The sequence below is a fragment of the Lontra canadensis genome, unplaced genomic scaffold (assembly GCF_010015895.1).
Source record: "Lontra canadensis isolate GAN:19392208 unplaced genomic scaffold, GSC_riverotter_1.0 scaffold108, whole genome shotgun sequence".
Taxonomy (NCBI): Eukaryota; Metazoa; Chordata; class Mammalia; order Carnivora; family Mustelidae; genus Lontra; species Lontra canadensis.
Genome location: NW_022631102.1, coordinates 1,222,409 through 1,239,813, shown reverse-complemented (window position 1 = coordinate 1,239,813; position 17,405 = coordinate 1,222,409). Strand labels below are relative to the sequence as shown.

Below are 17,405 nucleotides of genomic sequence, written 5' to 3'. Positions count from 1 at the left end.
TAAAAGGGGCATGTTGAGAGCTTCACATTTAAGGCGTCATAAAGATCAGTCATCAAATCTTAGAGCCAGAAGGAACATCATCTAACCACCACTCTTTTCCATTTTACGGATGAGGAAGCAGAAGCCCAGGGAAGGAACTAATTTGTTAGGTTAATAAATCTTATGAGTAACAAAACCAAGACCGAAATCAGCTCTCCTGACTCTCAGCTCAGCAGGCCGCCTCCCTCTTGGCGCTTGATCTCATTCCACTGTTTTGTTGTTGTTGTCATCATTACACTGTTTGCATAATATTAAATGACAAGGTCTGAAAACTGTCCAGTAAGAAGTCTGACATACAATATTCTCTCAAATCTAATTTCCTCCGTCTCTTATTTAAATACCTGATACCAATTTTCGGCACTAAAAAGGTTAGGAAAACCCCCAGAACTTTTAAAATTATAGAAATCAACTAAAATTAAGTCACAAAAGAGAACCATGAAATAAAATCAACACATAGGAACACATAATCAAATGCAAACTATAAAGGGTAGCTGATCATAAAACAGACCTATAATACACCTTGAAAATATTACAAGAGGGCTCCCTAAATATCAAAGCGATCCTGGAAAATGTAAGCTAAGTGACATGATTTTGTTAAAAATAAGTCTGGGCCACGTGGGTGGCTCAGTTGTTAAGCATCTGCCTTCGGCTCAGGTCATACAAGCCCCACATCGGGCATCAGCTCCCTGCTCCGCACTCTCCCTCTCCCACTTCCCCTGCTTGTGTTCCCTCTCTTGCTGTGTCTCTCTGTCAAATAAATAAATAAAAATCTTTATAAACAGGGGTGCCTGGGTAGTTCAGTGGGTTGGGCCTCTGCCTTCGGCTCAGGTCATGATCTCAGGGTCCTGGGATCGAGCCCCACATCGGGCTCTCTGCTCGGCGGGGAGCCTGCTTCCCCCTCTCTCTGCCTGCCTCTCTGCCTGCCTCTCTGCCTCCTTGTGATCTCTCTCTGTCAAATAAATAAAATCTTAAAAAAAAAAAAATCTTTATAAATAAATAAATAAGTCCAAGGACTCAACTGGGCTGTAACTGAGGTAACCATATAATTAAGAACCAAACGTGGCCACTCTGAATGGAAAAAGGAGCTAATGAGACATACAGCCAGGACAACAGACAAAAACCAAGACCTTCCCCTGCATATCTGGATGTAGGGGTACCCAACATAAGTCATTCCGAAGAAAAAGTACATTGTTTAATACACAACAAAATCCCAAGAGACAAGTACCACAAAGAAACAAATCTTTTAAAAATCAGGTCTAAAGAGGGCGCCTGGGTGGCTCAGGTCATGATCCCAGGATCCTGGGATAGAGGCCCACATGGAGCTCCCTGCTTGGCGGGAGGCCTGCTTCTCTCCCTCCCACTCCCCCTGCTTGTGTTCCCTCTCTCGCTGTATCTCTCTCTGTCAAATAAATAAAATATTTTAAAAAAAATTGTAAAAAAATCAGATCTAAAGAGAAAATAAAACCCCACAGAATAGATTATTTTTCCCAGTAAGAGTCATTCCAACTATCTATTTTACTAGCAAGATGAAAAGTAAACCTTATAAGATGACCTACCAATTCTACCTCCAAAAAAAAAAAAAAAAAAAAAGGACTGTCCTATCCTTCACCCAAGAGGGTCAAGGAAAAGAACCATTTATGACATGCAAGTGAAAGAGGCGGGTGCATTAACTCCATTTTACAAACAAAACAGGGTCCAAGAGAGGCTTGATAGCTTGCTCCAGGTCCAAACCCAGGGATGACTCCAAAAGCCTCCCACAGCGCACTGCCCATCCATGAAAATCCCAGGTTTCTTCTGGAACAGGCATCACAACTTGGCAGGCCCCCTCTCCCTGCCTTCGAGAAATGGAGGACAACGGTCTTATTCTCAAGGGAGGATGAGGGAAGGGATGGACGGAGAGGTAGTCACAGGCACTCAGTACACTCGGTCCAGCTGCAGGTCTTGGCTCTTTCACCCAAGGACAGCAAGAGGTCATGGATCACAACGACTCTGGTCCCCAGATGTGGGCTCCACAGGATAACCAAGATCCTACCCTGAGGAATCAACTGACCTTGGCAATTCGAACTGTAGAATCCAAATTTAACCTTCAAGGATTCTGCTATCTTCTTCCTCCTTAGCTGCCACGTCTACCAGTAACAGTAATGGCACCTACTTCCTGACAGTATGTGTCAGACCTCATGCGTTCTCCATGCATATCATTCAAGCCTGCCAGAATCCTGGCAAGAAGGTCTTTGTTCTTTTTTAACTATTATCTTTATTATTTTGGGGGTGGCAAATTAACATATAATTTTTTGTGAGTCTAACAATAGAGGAAATAAAAAATAGTCCTCCTAATCACCTGCACTTGAAACAACTGGTATATATCCCTTCAGATGTTTTCTACACCATAAAACTCTTTTCTTCTGCTCTTACAGTAAAACCAAGGTAAGCAGAATGTTGGGTTTTCAGCTAGCACTATATTCTGGGCATTTTTCCATAAGAATACACACAGTTCTACTTCACTCTTTTTTTAGGTTATATATTATTTTCTCTACATGGCTATAGCATAACTTATTTAGAGACAGGCATCGTTCCTTTCATTTTACAAATGAGTAGATAAGCTCCCACAGGTTATACAACCTGCCTAAGGTCACACAACCAGTGAGTGGTAGGCTCAGGGTCGAAACCAGGCCTGATGGCACAGTCTGCGTACTCTCAGTCCTGTTCCACGGCCTAACTGTTCTGCGAGTTTCTGTTAGCTGGACTATGAACCCCCTGTAGACAGCAAATCAGTTTTTCTAAGTGTGTAGTGCCTAGCACTGTGTCAGCAAATAATAAAAGTTATGTGGCGTATAATTATCTGCTGAGTGTCACTTGTTTCGTACAATGTCTGGCGTCCCTACTATATCACTCATATCTTCACAGTGCCCTGGCATATAATGGGACACAACCGTATCTGTTGAAAGTACAGGCCCAACACCAGCATAGAACTGCCCCCCCACTCTTGGCCTGGTCCCTCGGCCTCTCTCCTTCTCAGAACTCACGTGCAACTCGGGCTCAGAGACCACCTGCTCGTCTAGGAGCTTCCCTTTCATGCGCCCTCTAACTCAGCTCTAAGCTTGCATCGTGAGAAGTCAGCACTAGGAAAGTTACTTGTCTAACCCCTTCTTACTTTATAGTAACAGAGATCATAAACAAGTAAGGCTTCAACCCACAAGAAATTGAAATTTTCGAAACAGAAGTCTAAAGCACTTCAGTGTAGATTATGCTAGGTATTACTGGGGGAGGGAGAAAAGATATGAAAGCAGTGAAATTTTGCAAAGATCTACATGTCAGTTTGAGTCTGGAAAAACTGAGAATCCTGAGTTTATAGTCTTGTCCTGTCTGACTCCACAGCAGTGCAGAATTTTGATCTTGGTAAACTCTAACACCAGATTTCTCCTCTATTAGCCAATACCTCATAAACTGCTAGGAACAGGTTCTTCTATGTATCATTAGCCACAGAACTTCAGATTAGAAGAGTTTAATAACAGTTTTTGCATAATAAAAAAGCAGGCAAAGTAAAAACAAAAGTTCATTTTTCCATTAAATTTAGTCATAGAACTTAGCTACTTTGACTTCACTACCAAAAGCATGAGCACCTACTATTACTGCTACTATAAAAATACTCCATTTTCGGGGCACCTGCGTGGCTCAGTGGGTTGAGCCTCTGCCTTCGGCTCAGGTCATGATCTCAGGGTCCTGGGATTGAGCCCCATGTCCACAGAAAGCCTGCTTTTCCCTCCCCCTCTGCCTGCCTCTCTGCCTTCTTGTGATCTCTCTGTCAAATAAATAAAATCTTAAAAAAAATTAAAATATCCCATTTTCTCCTCCCAGTTACCCCATATAAGCTTTAGAATCTAATTACTAGCAACTCCCCAAAAGGAATATGAGACACCGGCTGGACCATACGGTATTTTCTATTAACAATGATATTTGAGGATTTAATTCGTGAGGCCAACAACCACATAAAGACATTAGAATTAGGCTCTCAGGTTGGCTTGTTTTACCTTCTGCAGCAGAAGAGGCACAAGAAGCCAAATCCTGTCTTGTGAAGCAAAGTGCTACTTTGTAAAGAACACAAATTGGACACATTTACAGAATCACTCATTCATTCATTTAGCGCATTTTATATAGCCCAACCTGGCCCTGGGCCAAGCTCAGGGCACACATAGTCAACATCTCCACTGTCACTGAACCTGGAGCTGAGAGAGACAGACAGCAGGAAACTGCAGTGGGAAACTGCGGAGCGCCATGAGATCCCACGGAAGGACTGCCTGATCCAGATGCCAGTGTCAGGACATACTTCCCAAAGGAAGCGACATGTAGGCTGAGACAAAGGAGTTTGCCGTGGAGAGGAGTGGCGAATGGGTATGGGAGCCAGGATATGGGTAGACTGTGTTCTAAATGGAGAGAATCTGTTTAACTGTCCCACTGACTGGGCAGGAAGATGAAAACAGCGGTGATTAAGGAAGCCCCTCATCAGGCACTGTTTTCTTCTATGCCAGGAACTTGACGTTTAAATACCCAAACCATAATTTGGTTATGTTTCCAGCTGCGCTTAACTCTAGAAGGTGATAAAGGACTTCCTCTTAAATGCCTTCAGCTTTCTACATAACTATCTTTTCATATTTTGGTTTTACTTTTGTTACCCTTCCACTCTACTTACAAATAATAGCAATAAGGTAAAACTCTCAAAATAATCCAGTGTTGCAAAAGACCAAGGGGAAAAAAATTAGAACTAGGTGGTCTCCCCAGACATAGTACGGTTCATGAAGTATTTTCAAGAGAATTTAATTATAACAGTACTAAAACCATCCCTTCACATTTTCCTAATTTTAATTGCAATCCTAAAATTCTTTAATTATTAATGACACCATTTCTGTGGTTGTTAAGCATCCTCAATGTTGCAGCAAACAGGAAAGTTACTCAAAGCCATCAATTAGAAAGTATCCCCACCAAACCACAATTCACATTTTTTTCTTCACTGTGAAAGATGTTAAATGCCTATCTGAAGTTAAGCAGCCTCCAAAGCAAGGACATCTTTAAAATGTACTGCATTGAAATCATTTAACATTTTGGGGATAACAGCACACACCCATACGGCTTCGCATACGCCAGGCACTGTCGTACGTTCTTTGTACAGAACAGCTCACGTAGTGCTCATAAAGCCCGATGAGGTGGGTACTGCGACAACCCCAACTTTACAGATGAGGACACTGAGACACAGACACATCAAGGAACTCATCCAAGATCACAGAGGTAGGAAATGCAGAGCCAGATGGTCTGCCCCCAAATCCATGCTCTCTAACTCCTGCACTATATTGCCTCTCAACAGTTCTTCAAATACAAAACCAAAAACTAGTAAATAAAAATTACAGTGAAACACCAGCCACCTATAATCCTTGAGGTATGTTTTGAATGATGGCACTCTCTGAGTAACTGAGAGTCTAGTTCCTTTGATGCCAAATCTGAAACCGAGCCTGTCCATGAAATGGCCACACCAGCCAGCCAGACCCAGAGCTACTGAGAACTTGAAAGGTGACTAGTCGGAGATGAAATGTGCCGGATGTATAAAATATGTTCTGAATTTGAGAGGCTCTGTATGAAAAAGGAATGTAAAGTATCTCACTAATAAGGTTTTAATATTAACTACATGCTTACATAATTTTGGATATAGCGAGTTATATTTGTTTCTTTACACTTTTTTAACATGCTATTAGAAATTTAAAAATCACCTTGTGGCTCCCATTATGTTTCCACTGGACAGAGCTCACGCAAAATGTACCCAGCCGCTGTCTACATCACTGGTATTATTTACTCTTTTCTTGATGACTCAGTCTTCAGGAGGGACTTTAACCACCACCCTGTGTGCAATCTGTAATCTGTAATTGTGATTATCTTCAGTGTTGACGGAGGTCAGGCTGCCCACCCTCAGACCACAACCGTAGGTTGTGCTTAAAGTGTGTCTTTCTATGGTTCCCAGCAGACTGCCCGCAGCTACACTCCCCGCAGCAACCTCAGATACAGCGTCTGAAGACCGAGAAGCCAGGTGAATCAGGGTTGTGCAACACAAGTGCAGGCAGGCCTGAAGAGGGTCTCCCACACACTGGCTTCAGTGCTAGATTCTTCCATGACTCTTGACTGAGCAGAGGCCCTTTTCTGCCTCGACTACCTGAGTCCGCCCATAGGCTCTACACATGTAGTACCAACTTGAACTTAGAGTGGAGGACTTTACAACTCGGCTCAAAGTCCAGCAACAGTAGTTTCATCTTGAGAAGATGAGTACGTTCTGGAGACAGATGGTGGTGATGGTTGCTCAACACTGTCAATGTACTTAATGCCACAGAACTGCACGCGTAAACACGGCTAAATTGGTAAATTTTATGTTATGTATATTTTATCACAATTTAAAAAACACCCCACAACAGTTTCATATCTTTCTTAGGATCAAGTTCAAACTCTTATGCAGGTCACACATGGCCCTCTGAATCTGACCTGTACCCACCTTTCTAGCCTCCCTCATTTCAACTGGCCTCATTCTCCCGGCCATCTCCCCCAACACATCACGCAGACTCAGATCTCAATGCCTTGCACGTGTTCAACTCTCTACCTAAAACCTTTCCCCATCATCTCTACCCCTCTCCCTCATCCTTGAAATTCCACGCAAACATCACCTCCTCTCTGGAAATTCCCCTGACATCCCAAGGTTGGGAGGACTCCTCTTGCTGCTGTGCTCTGCTGTACCCTGTGCTCCACCGCTCTTAACGATTTTTACCTTGTTGGAATGACACTTTTGTTTACATGACTGTTCCCCACTGGTTGCTCACGGAGAGGAGGCCCATGCCCGGCCCTGGCACAGAGCCAGCCTATAAGCGCTGCCCTAAATGCTTGTTGAGGCCATTCAGTAAACAAGTACTTACTGGATGCTTATCAGGGAGGCGCCATCCCAAGCACTGGGGCTACTGCAGTGGAAAAAGAAAACAAAACACTGATTGCATGAAGACATCCCACAAATGCCATAAATAAATGCCAGGGGCACATAAGTACTATAAAGAGAAATAAAGTAAAGGGAGGGGCATTTTATATGGGGTGGCCTGGAAGGTGCCCTCTAAGTACATACCAGAAAGAAGGGGATAACTTCCAGCTCACTGGTAGAACACGAGTGAACTGAATCTTACCCTGGTTCTAAACAGGATTTTAATCTTTTTGTCTAGAAATTTAATCTAGAAACAAAAATTTAACCTTTTTGTCTAGAAAACAAAAGGTACTGGAAAGAGAAGGTAAACTTTAATTTCCAAGAAAAGCAAGCCAATCGTCCCCTCTCTGTCCTAGCAACTTGATAGATTTTGCCATTACTACTACGTTGTCTCAGCATGAACATAAGCATTCCACCTCAGTGGGATAAAATGCACTTAGGGTCCTTTTCTGACTGAATCCTGCCCACCATGAAGCCTTCTGGTTGCTAGAGAAAACTTAAGAGAACATTTATTGAGTACTTATTCTGTCTGTTAACAGAATGCTCTAAGCATTTGACAATCCTCACAATGGCTTTTTGAAACATCCTGCTATTAGACACATTTTAAAGAGGAAAATAAGCATGAAGAGGTTAAATAATCTGTCAGAAGTCATGGACTAGCAAGTGGCAAAGCCAGAATGTGAAACCTGGGCTCAAGAGTCTGAGATGATAACCACTAGGCTATCTGTTTCATGTATTTCCTATCACAAAACACTCTTTGTTTCTACCGTCCGGTTCATTTTCTTGTTAATCCTAAAATTGTCACATTTTTCTTCATCTTTCTTCACATTTTGCCCAAACCTCATTTCTCATTTCCAGGTCTACCACAAAAATCTCTGTCTATATGTTGATCATTTGTGAGGTTGATTATTACTTATTCATTTTATTTTCAAGACTGCCATTAGAAATGTAAACGTAGCCTAGAGTCGAAAGCAGAATCCAAAGTATCAGTGCAAAGACAGCTCATACTGCTACACACAGTGTGCATGCGCGTGGTGCTGAGAGCACAAAGACGGAGGAGGTCAGGCCAGCCCCCGCCCCGGGAAGCTCCGCCGCGTCCAGTGGGGGCTTAGGGTGGGGCTGACTGACAAGTACAAGGCACGATGTGTGTGGTATGCCACAGATGCCAGGCAGCGACCTAGAATGCCTAAACCACAGCATTAAAAACCACTTAATATTGGGCCAGTGATTTTTTTTTTTACTGGGTGTGTTTATTTTACCCTAAGATCTAAGAGTAACCTCTTTCTCGTACAGCAGGCGTCTCGAGCTCCATACAACCAAAATAAAACTCAATGGTCCCCTTAAGCCCTGAAAACCTATTCCTTCTCAAGTGGCCTTTATCTTAAAGGAAAGACAAGCCTGGCTGCTGAAGCAATAAACCGGTTATCCTCAACGCCAGCCGCTGGACTTCCTTCCTGCCTCTCTCAACCGCACACACTCACACACACGCGCGCGCACACAAGCAATCACACAGTCCATCGGATCTGTTTTACCTACTGACTGGATCATTCTCTTCTGCAGGACAAAGCTGGTTTGCACCAACTGGTCTCCTAACCGCTCTTCCTGCTTCTTTTTAATCTCCCTTACTCCACAGTCCACTCTCTCTGGCTTCAGAATTATCCCTCTTTCAAACAAATCTGATCACACCATTCCACTTTTTATAAATGTCTGGTGGTTTTTGATGACCCACAGGATCACGTGTGAACCCCACTACATCACACACAACTCTCTTCACAAGGGGTCCCGTGCTACTCTCCCCATTACATCTTCTTTCATTCAACAAACTATCACTGAACGCCAACTGTGTGATCAGTTCCTGGCACAAGTGCTGGTGGTAAGTGGCATAAAAGAAGACAGCTTCTGCCCTCATGAAACTTACAGTCTAAGACAAGAAGAGACATCAAGCAGTCACACAAACGAGTGTTCAACACTGCAACGGCAGCAAGTACCACAAAGACACATCAGGCAAAGTGTTCTGAAGGAGGCAGTGGTGATGGTTGGACAACCTTATGATGACGCTAAAACCCCCTGAACCATACAGGTTACAAGGTGAATTTATGTTATATAAATTATAGCTTAAAAGACGACGACGCACTGAGTTGCATACCTCTATTGGTATATCTGGCCAACGCAGAGACGGTGAAAGCTTCCCAGAAAAAAACAAAACTTACCACAAATAACTAACATTTACAGAGCATCTACTACACAACAGGCCCCTTTCACTGTAATAATCAACCTGATCCTCCTGACTAACCTACAAAGTTGCTATTACCCTCAGTTTAAGAACTGAAGGTCCAAGTAACTTTACCAAGTCAAAGAGCCGAATGGTGATGACAGAATCCACACTTAGGCCAACTGACACCATGACCCACACTCCTACCTACTACATCTAGGCAATACCTACTACTCAGAACTATTCACGATATAAAAAATAAATCACTGTTTCATTTCCTTCGATAGAAATTTATCATAACTTCTGTCTTTAAAATAGCCTATATGAGGGCTGCCTGGGTGGCTCAGTTGGTTAAGCATCTGACTCTTGATTTCAGGTCATGATCTCAGGGTCTTGAGATCAAGCCCGGTGTCAGGCCCCTATCTCAGCAGGGAGTCTTCTTGGGATTCTCTCCCCCTTCCCCTGCTCACACTCACTCTCTCTCAAATAAATGTTAAGAATCTTTAAAAAAAGAAGCCTAAATGAATAAACTGTAAAGTCCTACAGATCCTCAACTCCCCCACCACCATCACCTTTCTGATTTTATCACTCCCTCTCTCCCTCATACACTCTGCTCCAGCCATATAGGCCTCCTTTCCTTTCTCCAGTATGCTGGGCATGGTCCTACTACAGGGCCTTTACATCTACCTGAGCTAGGATGATTACAGTCATGACATATTTTAAATCATGATTCCGCCAAAACTTCAGTTAACATTTTCTGTAGCTATACTAACAACAGTACTAGCAAGATCCTGTACTGAACTATACACTAATATTTTGAATGTCATTAATTTTAAAACAACCTAATTTTCCCAGTCTTTTACTGTTCTACATGTCACCATGCAAGGATTTTTATTTTACAAAATCCAGTAACAGTGATTTTGCTTACCAATTAGTATGAACAATCATACAGCTACATTTGCGCAAAATAAAACAAAGCAATTAAGCCAAGAAAGTGTCACAACAGAACTTGATTACCACCATTCCTAAGTTCATTTCCAGAACCACAGTTTGTGAAATAACTATGGCAACAACACTTCAGGGCACCAAAATACCACCAAATTTTGCTGCATTGCCCATCTGTGCAAACACACACAAAAATAGTTATATAACTTCAACACAATAACATGATGACAATTTAAGTTCCTGTCATGCTAAAAACCCAAAGTAACTCTTAAGCATATATATTGGCACAGACTATTCAAAGTGATGTTAAGAAAGGAAAATTTACATTTACATTCAAATAAGAATTGTCCCCAAACTCAAGATGATGGAAACTATCACTTCTTATCAATAAAATTTACCTTGGTAACACCAAAAAAAAAAAAAAAAAAAAAAATCCCAAATAATCTAATTTAAAATGGGCAAAAGACATGAACAGACATTTCTCCAAAGACCCACAGACAGCCCAGAGACACACGGAAAGATGCTCAGCGTCACGTGATGGTCACAGCATCAGGAAAATGCCGATCCGAACCACAATGAGAGAGCGCCTCACATCGGTCAGTGGCTAAAATCAAAAACACAAGAAACAAGTCTTGGTGAGGATGTTAAGAATAGAAACCTTAAACACTGTTGGTGAGAATGTAAACTGGGCAGCCACTCTGGAAAACACTACAGAGTTTTCTCAAAAAATTAAAAATAGAACGTATGATTAAAAATTCTACTCCTGGGGCGCCTGGGTGGCTCAGTGGGTTAAGCCACTGCCTTCGGCTCGGGTCATGATCTCGGGGTCCTGGGATCGAGCCCCGCATCGGGCTCTCTGCTCAGCAGGGAGCCTGCTTCCTCCTCTCTCTGCCTGCCTCTCTGCCTGCTTTGTGATCTCTCTCTGTCAAATAAATAAATAAAAAATCTTAAAAAAAAAATTCTACTCCTGGGTATTTACCCAACGAATACGAAAACACAAATTTGAAAAGATGTGTGCACTCCTATGTTTACTGCGGCATTATCTGCCAGTAGGCGAATTATGGAAGCAGCCCAAGTGGCCATCAATAGATGAGTGAATAAAGAAGATGCTGTATGTATGTGTGTGTGTATATATATATATATATATGCACGCGCACACACACACACACACACACACACACACACAGAATAGAATATTACTTAGCCAAAAAAAGGGAATCTTGCCCTTTGCAACAAATGGATGGAGCTCGAGAATATTATGCTAAGTGAAATAAGTCAAAGAAAGACAAATACTAAATGATTTTACTCATATGTAGAATTTAAGGCACAAAATAAAGGAACAAAGAAAAAAAGAGACAAACCAAAAACAGACCCTTAACTCTAGAGAGAACATGCGGATGGTCACCAGAGGCAGGGGTGAATAAAACGGGGGAAGAAGAGTATACTTATGCGAACACTGAGTAATGTGAGAATTGTTGACTCACTTACTGTACACCCGAAACGAATATAACACCGCATGTTAACTATACCGGAATTTTAAAAAAATTCACCTCAGGATTCTTTTAAATAATAAGCTCTGTTTGAGCTGAGCATAACAGGAAAAATTTTGCCAATTTCAATTCACTAGCACCCCCCGCAAAGTGCTTGGACTACAACAAACTTCCCTAAGTGACTGGCACAAAGATTAGGAGCAAAGGCTTCGAGTCAGCTTGTTTGTTTTCAAACCTTGCTCTACTGCTTACCAGCTGGAGGACCTTAGCCAAGTTTCTCTACCTCTTGAGCCTCAGTTCTCCATAAAAACAGCGATACCGCCACAAAACCTGTGATACAGGGCCTCAGCACCTAATGACAAATACCACAGCTACTCACGATCACCAGACTGAGCCACAGAAAGAAGCCAGAGCTGCCACTTTACGGCTCCACTTCGCACTGCAGCCTTCAGAAGAGTCGTCCACAAAGACGATTTTTAAGTTCAATAAAGCCGTAATAATACAAGCTTTTAAATACACATCTTTCTATGACCAAGGCTTTGCTTTTCCTTTTATGAATTTCTGGGCAATCTAAAGGCTAGAATTATTTTAAATGACAATATTATGCCTGTAATTTTTGTTTTAGAGAAACTAGTTTTCTCTCTCTTGCAAAAATAAAATCTTAAAAAAAAAAAAAAGGGGCACCTGGGTGGCTCAGCGGTTTGAGAGCTGCCTTCAGCTCTGGTCATGATCCCAGGGTGCTGGGATCCAGTCTGGCATGGGGCTCCCTGCTCAGCCGGGAGTAGGCTTCTCCCTCTGCCCCTCCACCCAGCTGGTTTTTTCTCTTTGCAAAATAAAAACTTAAAAAAAATAAAGAAACTAGAGTTAAAAAGAAAATCTTCTCCAGTCTTCAGGGTTTTGGCTACTGCATTAGGCTACACATTCAAGCCTATCAAGTGACTAAATTATTAATTCACAATAATAGTGAACACCTACGGAGCTCTTATCTGCTCTATGGTACAAAGATACTTGGGCAGTGAACAAGCTTACATCAGGGCTGTCAAAACAAGTGTCCGGTTGCCTCAGCCTCTGATGCAGCCTGATTATTGCTCTTCATGAAAGTATCTGCTACGTATCAACCGCCGGACCAACCATAAACAGCTGGAAATCACCAAGACCAACTCACTTCACAGGTGAGAAACTGAAGCCCAAACAAATTAAGTCCAAAGGTCACAAGGTTACTAACAAGTGGGGACTAGAACCTGAATCTCCCTACTTCCAATTTGTTGTATCAATTACAGGACAGCTGGTGGGTTAAGAAAAGAAAGACCTATTCTAGACCTCAGGTATCTTTGTTCATAGTTGGGAAGACAGCGAATACCCAAAATAAGTGAACGTTTGTTTAATGAGAACTAAATGTTAAGTACAAATTCATTTAACCCCTAGCTGAAATGGCTCCCAGGACAGAAAGGAGTGCAATCAGCTGGTCACACTACGTGGCGTCCACTGCAGGTGAGAAGTCACTACCAACATGACAGAAACACTACCAACAGAATGCCTGTCGTATGAACAAAACACACTGTAGAACCACTGAACTTCCTTTCTTCACGTTAACGTTCCTTCGGAAGAGAAGAAAGTACCCTTAGCGCCATTCCCCGGATACATGTCTCGCCTCTGCACAGGAAGTTTTACCAGCTGCGAAGTGCTCTCTTTTGAAAAGAGCGTGACCAATTGCTGACCAATGAGCAAGGCAGTTTTCATACAGGCTATTTTTATTAATATTCTTATTTCTATCAAAGTTATCGAGGCACGGCCTAAACGCTTTCAGGTCCGGATCTTAGGGAGGACCCAACGAGTAACCTTTAAAGTACAGCCCACTTTCTTCTTGGGAAAACGTTGTTAAAATGTCATCCACTGACAAAAAGGTGAATGACTATGGACATCAGAACGCAAAACTATTTTAATAAGGGAAAATTCCAAAACATAACTTTGTTTAAAAGTAGAAAGTCCCAGGGGTACCTGGGTGGCTCAGTCTGTTAAGTGACCAACTCTTGATATCAGGGTCACGAGTTCAAGCCCCACACTGGGCTCCATGCCCAGCACGGAGCCCACTTAAAAGAAAAAAAAAGTAAATAGTCACGGAACTTCCCATAACAGGCAAATTGAAGTCCTCTACAAAGACTTTATTGTGTCAGATGAAAACGTGGCAGGATACTCCCATTTATTCCCAACAGCTGAGAGACTGGGTGCTACAGTAAACCATCTGATCAATTAAAAGTTACCACAGACAATACACACTAACTGCCAATTTGCAAATAACTAAAAAAAATATTATAAACCTATGTTGCCCAAGATGGTAGCCATTGACCACATGTGGCTACTGAGTACTTGGAACATGCTGCTGTAAACTGAGATGCACTATAAATATAAAACTTCATCAGTTTCACAGTGGATTTCAATGATTTAGGGTAAAAAAATAAAAAAGTAAAACACCACATTAGTAAACTTCTTCCTGTTGATTACTTGTTGAAACAATACTTCTGATATTATGAGTTAATAAGAGACATTACTAAAATATCATCTTCTTATGTAGTTCCTAGAAAATTTAAAATCACATTTGTGTGGCTCACATTACGTTCCTATTAGGAAGTACTGCTCTATACAAAGTATGCAAAATATGATCTAATCTTCCTTTGATGATTCATCATGATGATGAACACCAACTATACAATAAAGAAAAATCTTATTTATATCTTGAATACACAGTTTAAGACAGGACCAAGAAAGAATGGCATGTCCTTAGAACTGTATTAAATCTACAGCCAGCCTCAACTGTGCTAATGGAGGAAGGACTCAATCCTCCAAGTAGAATTTTTTAGGGATCTAGAAGAAATACAGCCCCAAAGTCCGCAAAAGAGAGACCAAGAGAAATACCATCTGTTTCTAGAAGGCATTTTAAAACAAAAGCAGTGTGGGTTTTTTTTTTGTTTTAAGATTTTATTTATTTATTTATTTGACAGAGATCACAAATAGGCAGAGAGGCAGGCAGAAAGAGAGAGAGAGAGAGAGAGAGAGAAGCAGGCTCCCCGCTGAGCAGAGAGCCCGATGCGGGGCTCGATCCCAGGACCCTGAGATCATGACCTGAGCCGAAGGCAGAGGATTAACCCACTGAGCCACCCAGGTGCCCCAAGCAGTGTGTTTTAAATAGTTAATAGACTTATCTGTTTTTTCTAAAGTAGTATTCGATTACTTTGAGTATCATGAAGAAATTTCCCAACTGTAAGCAAACTTCTTAAAAGGAACCTGATAAAGATGAGACTAGGAACTCTCACCGTGGGCAACAGAGGTAAAACGTCTGCGTGTGCCACACGGAAAATGTAAGCCGGCTCCTTAACAGGGTATCACAATTAAACGCTGCACAATGATGAAACCAATCAAAATTTTATAACTACCCTTCAATATTACTGCGGTACACAGTGAAATCGACTGCTACGTGATTTAACTAACACCGCTTTCGGAATCCCAAGTCTAGATTTTCCAAATCTAGCCAGCGAGAATTGGAGCGGGAACAGCTTCCAAATGCCGTATCTTGCAGAGGTTAAAATTAGGAGCTGACAATTCGGAGCCACACTGGCAATAATAAATAATCGGCAGGCGTCTGACAGCACTTTTGGACACATCACCCTTTTGGATCCTCAGGGCAGCCCTCAGACGCTGGTACTTTTTATTCCTACTTCGGAGGTAACTCCAAGCTCGAGACCTTGCCTTGCTCAAGGTCACACAGCTAAAAAGTAGCAGAAGCAGCCTCCTTCCGTGACAAACCAAATGTTCAGAAACCCAACAGGCCCTGATGCCAAAGAAGGATCTAAGGATCAATGAGGTCAAAGCTTAAGGCTCTGTCAACACGATGTGCTGGAACGAGTTCAAAAAGGGGAGAAGAGACAGGAAACGACTTGAAAGATGGGGGGGGTCTAATCTAAACGTCCTTGAGGGCAGCACCGCACGAGAGCGGTGTTCACGCAGCGAATGCGGAGAAACGGCGCCTTCCGTCGGAAACGGGACTCCAGTGCAGAAGCTGCCGCTTCAGCAGGGATTCTGTTGTCACTTTGCTGCAAGCGCGTTCGAGGATTTCACTTGAAATGAAGGCGCTCAGGAAAGCAGGGCATCGCGCCGGACACCGGCAGGCCCACCTCTCTTCGCAAGCCCTGCCGTCCACCTCCCAAGCAGCGCTGTCGGAAAACCGGGAACTCGGCGCGCTCCGCGACCCGGACCGCAGGTGAAGGGAAGGGCCCACCCCCCGGCAGAGCGCGTCCTGGAGGACAGGACAAAGGCGGCACCGCCGCGGACGAACCTCGCTCCACCTCCGGATCACAGCGACCGCAGGCCGGGGAACGCGAAACGCACCCGCCCCCGAGCCGCGCGCGAGGGGGTTCCCAAGATGGCCCCCCGCGCCCACCCCCTGGGTGAATTCCTAAATACAACAGGATTTCCCACCCAGGGAAGGGCTGCGGAGATCCGTGGGGCGCCCGGCGTGGGAACGCCACACGGGGAGTCCACACCGCCCGCTCCGAACGCGAGCCCAGCGAACGGCAGGCGGGGGGGTCACGGGGGCGCCGCGAGACCCCGAAACCGAGCGGACGCCAAACGACACCCGCCGGCGGGCCACCCGCCGGGACGGGCTTCCCCTCCCGGGCAACCCTCAGCTTCGGAGGGTCGGCAGGAAGGGCCGAGCCGCGGCCGAGGGGGCGCCGGAGGTGGGGAGCCCGTCGCGATCCTCGCCGCGGCCCCGGCCGCCGGCCCCCGGCCCTGGGCCCCGGTTCCCCGCCCGGCCCGTGCTGACAGCCCCGGCGCCGCCCCCACCTGCCCGCCCGGGGGGCGCCGGGGCCGGGCGCGCCCGCCAGGCCACTTCCTTCCCCGCCCGCCCGCCCGCCCGGCCTCGCGCGGGCCCTGGGGGCGGGGAGCCGCGGGAGGAAGGAGGCTTGGCCGGCCGCCCGCGGAGGAAGCCGCCGCCGCCCGCACCCACCGGCATCATCTCGGCGCGGGTCCGCGGCGCCCTCGGCCGCCTGACAGGACGCTCGGCGCCGCGCCGCGCCCGCCGCTCCGGCCGTTCTCGCAGGCCGCGCGCCCGCCGCCGCGCTCTCGGGCCCTCAGCGGCGAGGCGGCGGCTGCGGCTGCGGCGGGCTGCGGAGCCTCACCGGCCCTGTCGCGGCCGCCGGCGCGCTGCGTCGCTGTCCCGGGAGCGGCCGCCACCGCCGCCTCCGCCCGACCGCCTCGCGCAGCCGGCCCTCGGGCTCTCTCCTCAGCCCCCGCAGGCCCCGCCTCCAGCGCGTCGCCCCACACGGGGCTAGCCATCCCCTCCGATTGGCTCGGCGGGGCCGGGGGCGGGGCCGGGGGCGGGGATTCCCGGCCCCGCCTGCCAAAAGCCGCTCTCGCGGCGGCCAGGTGAGAGCGCGCCCGTGCGCGTCCGCGCTCCCGAGGGCGGGCGCGCTGCGGACGCGTCGCTGGTGCCCCGCCCCGCGTGGAGGCCTGCGGGCTCCGGGCCGCGCGCGACCGAGAGCACCGGTTCTCCGAGACCTCGGGAAAGGGAAAACGGAGGTGGGAAGAGGGCAGGGCCCGGGCGCGGCTCCGCAGGGAGCCACGCCAGGGCCGGGACTCGAACCTTGGGCTCGGGACGGCCGCCGGGGGCGGGGCGCATCCCGCGGCGACGGCGCGCGCCCGCGACTGACCGCGGCCTGACCCCGGG

General features: G+C 45.7%; 1 protein-coding gene across 2 annotated transcripts in view; it reads right to left on the bottom strand.

The window, feature by feature from the left end:
- PPP1R13B (protein phosphatase 1 regulatory subunit 13B) overlaps positions 1-16,917 on the bottom strand; it is an 89,231-nt gene extending 72,314 nt beyond the window's left edge. For both annotated transcript variants that reach the window (XM_032839706.1, XM_032839707.1), the window contains exon 1: positions 16,686-16,917. In XM_032839706.1, coding sequence (XP_032695597.1) covers positions 16,686-16,694 — 9 coding nt within the window. In that variant the 5' untranslated portion in view covers positions 16,695-16,917. The remainder of the gene's footprint in view (positions 1-16,685) is intronic.
- Positions 16,918-17,405: the final 488 nt, after the last annotated feature.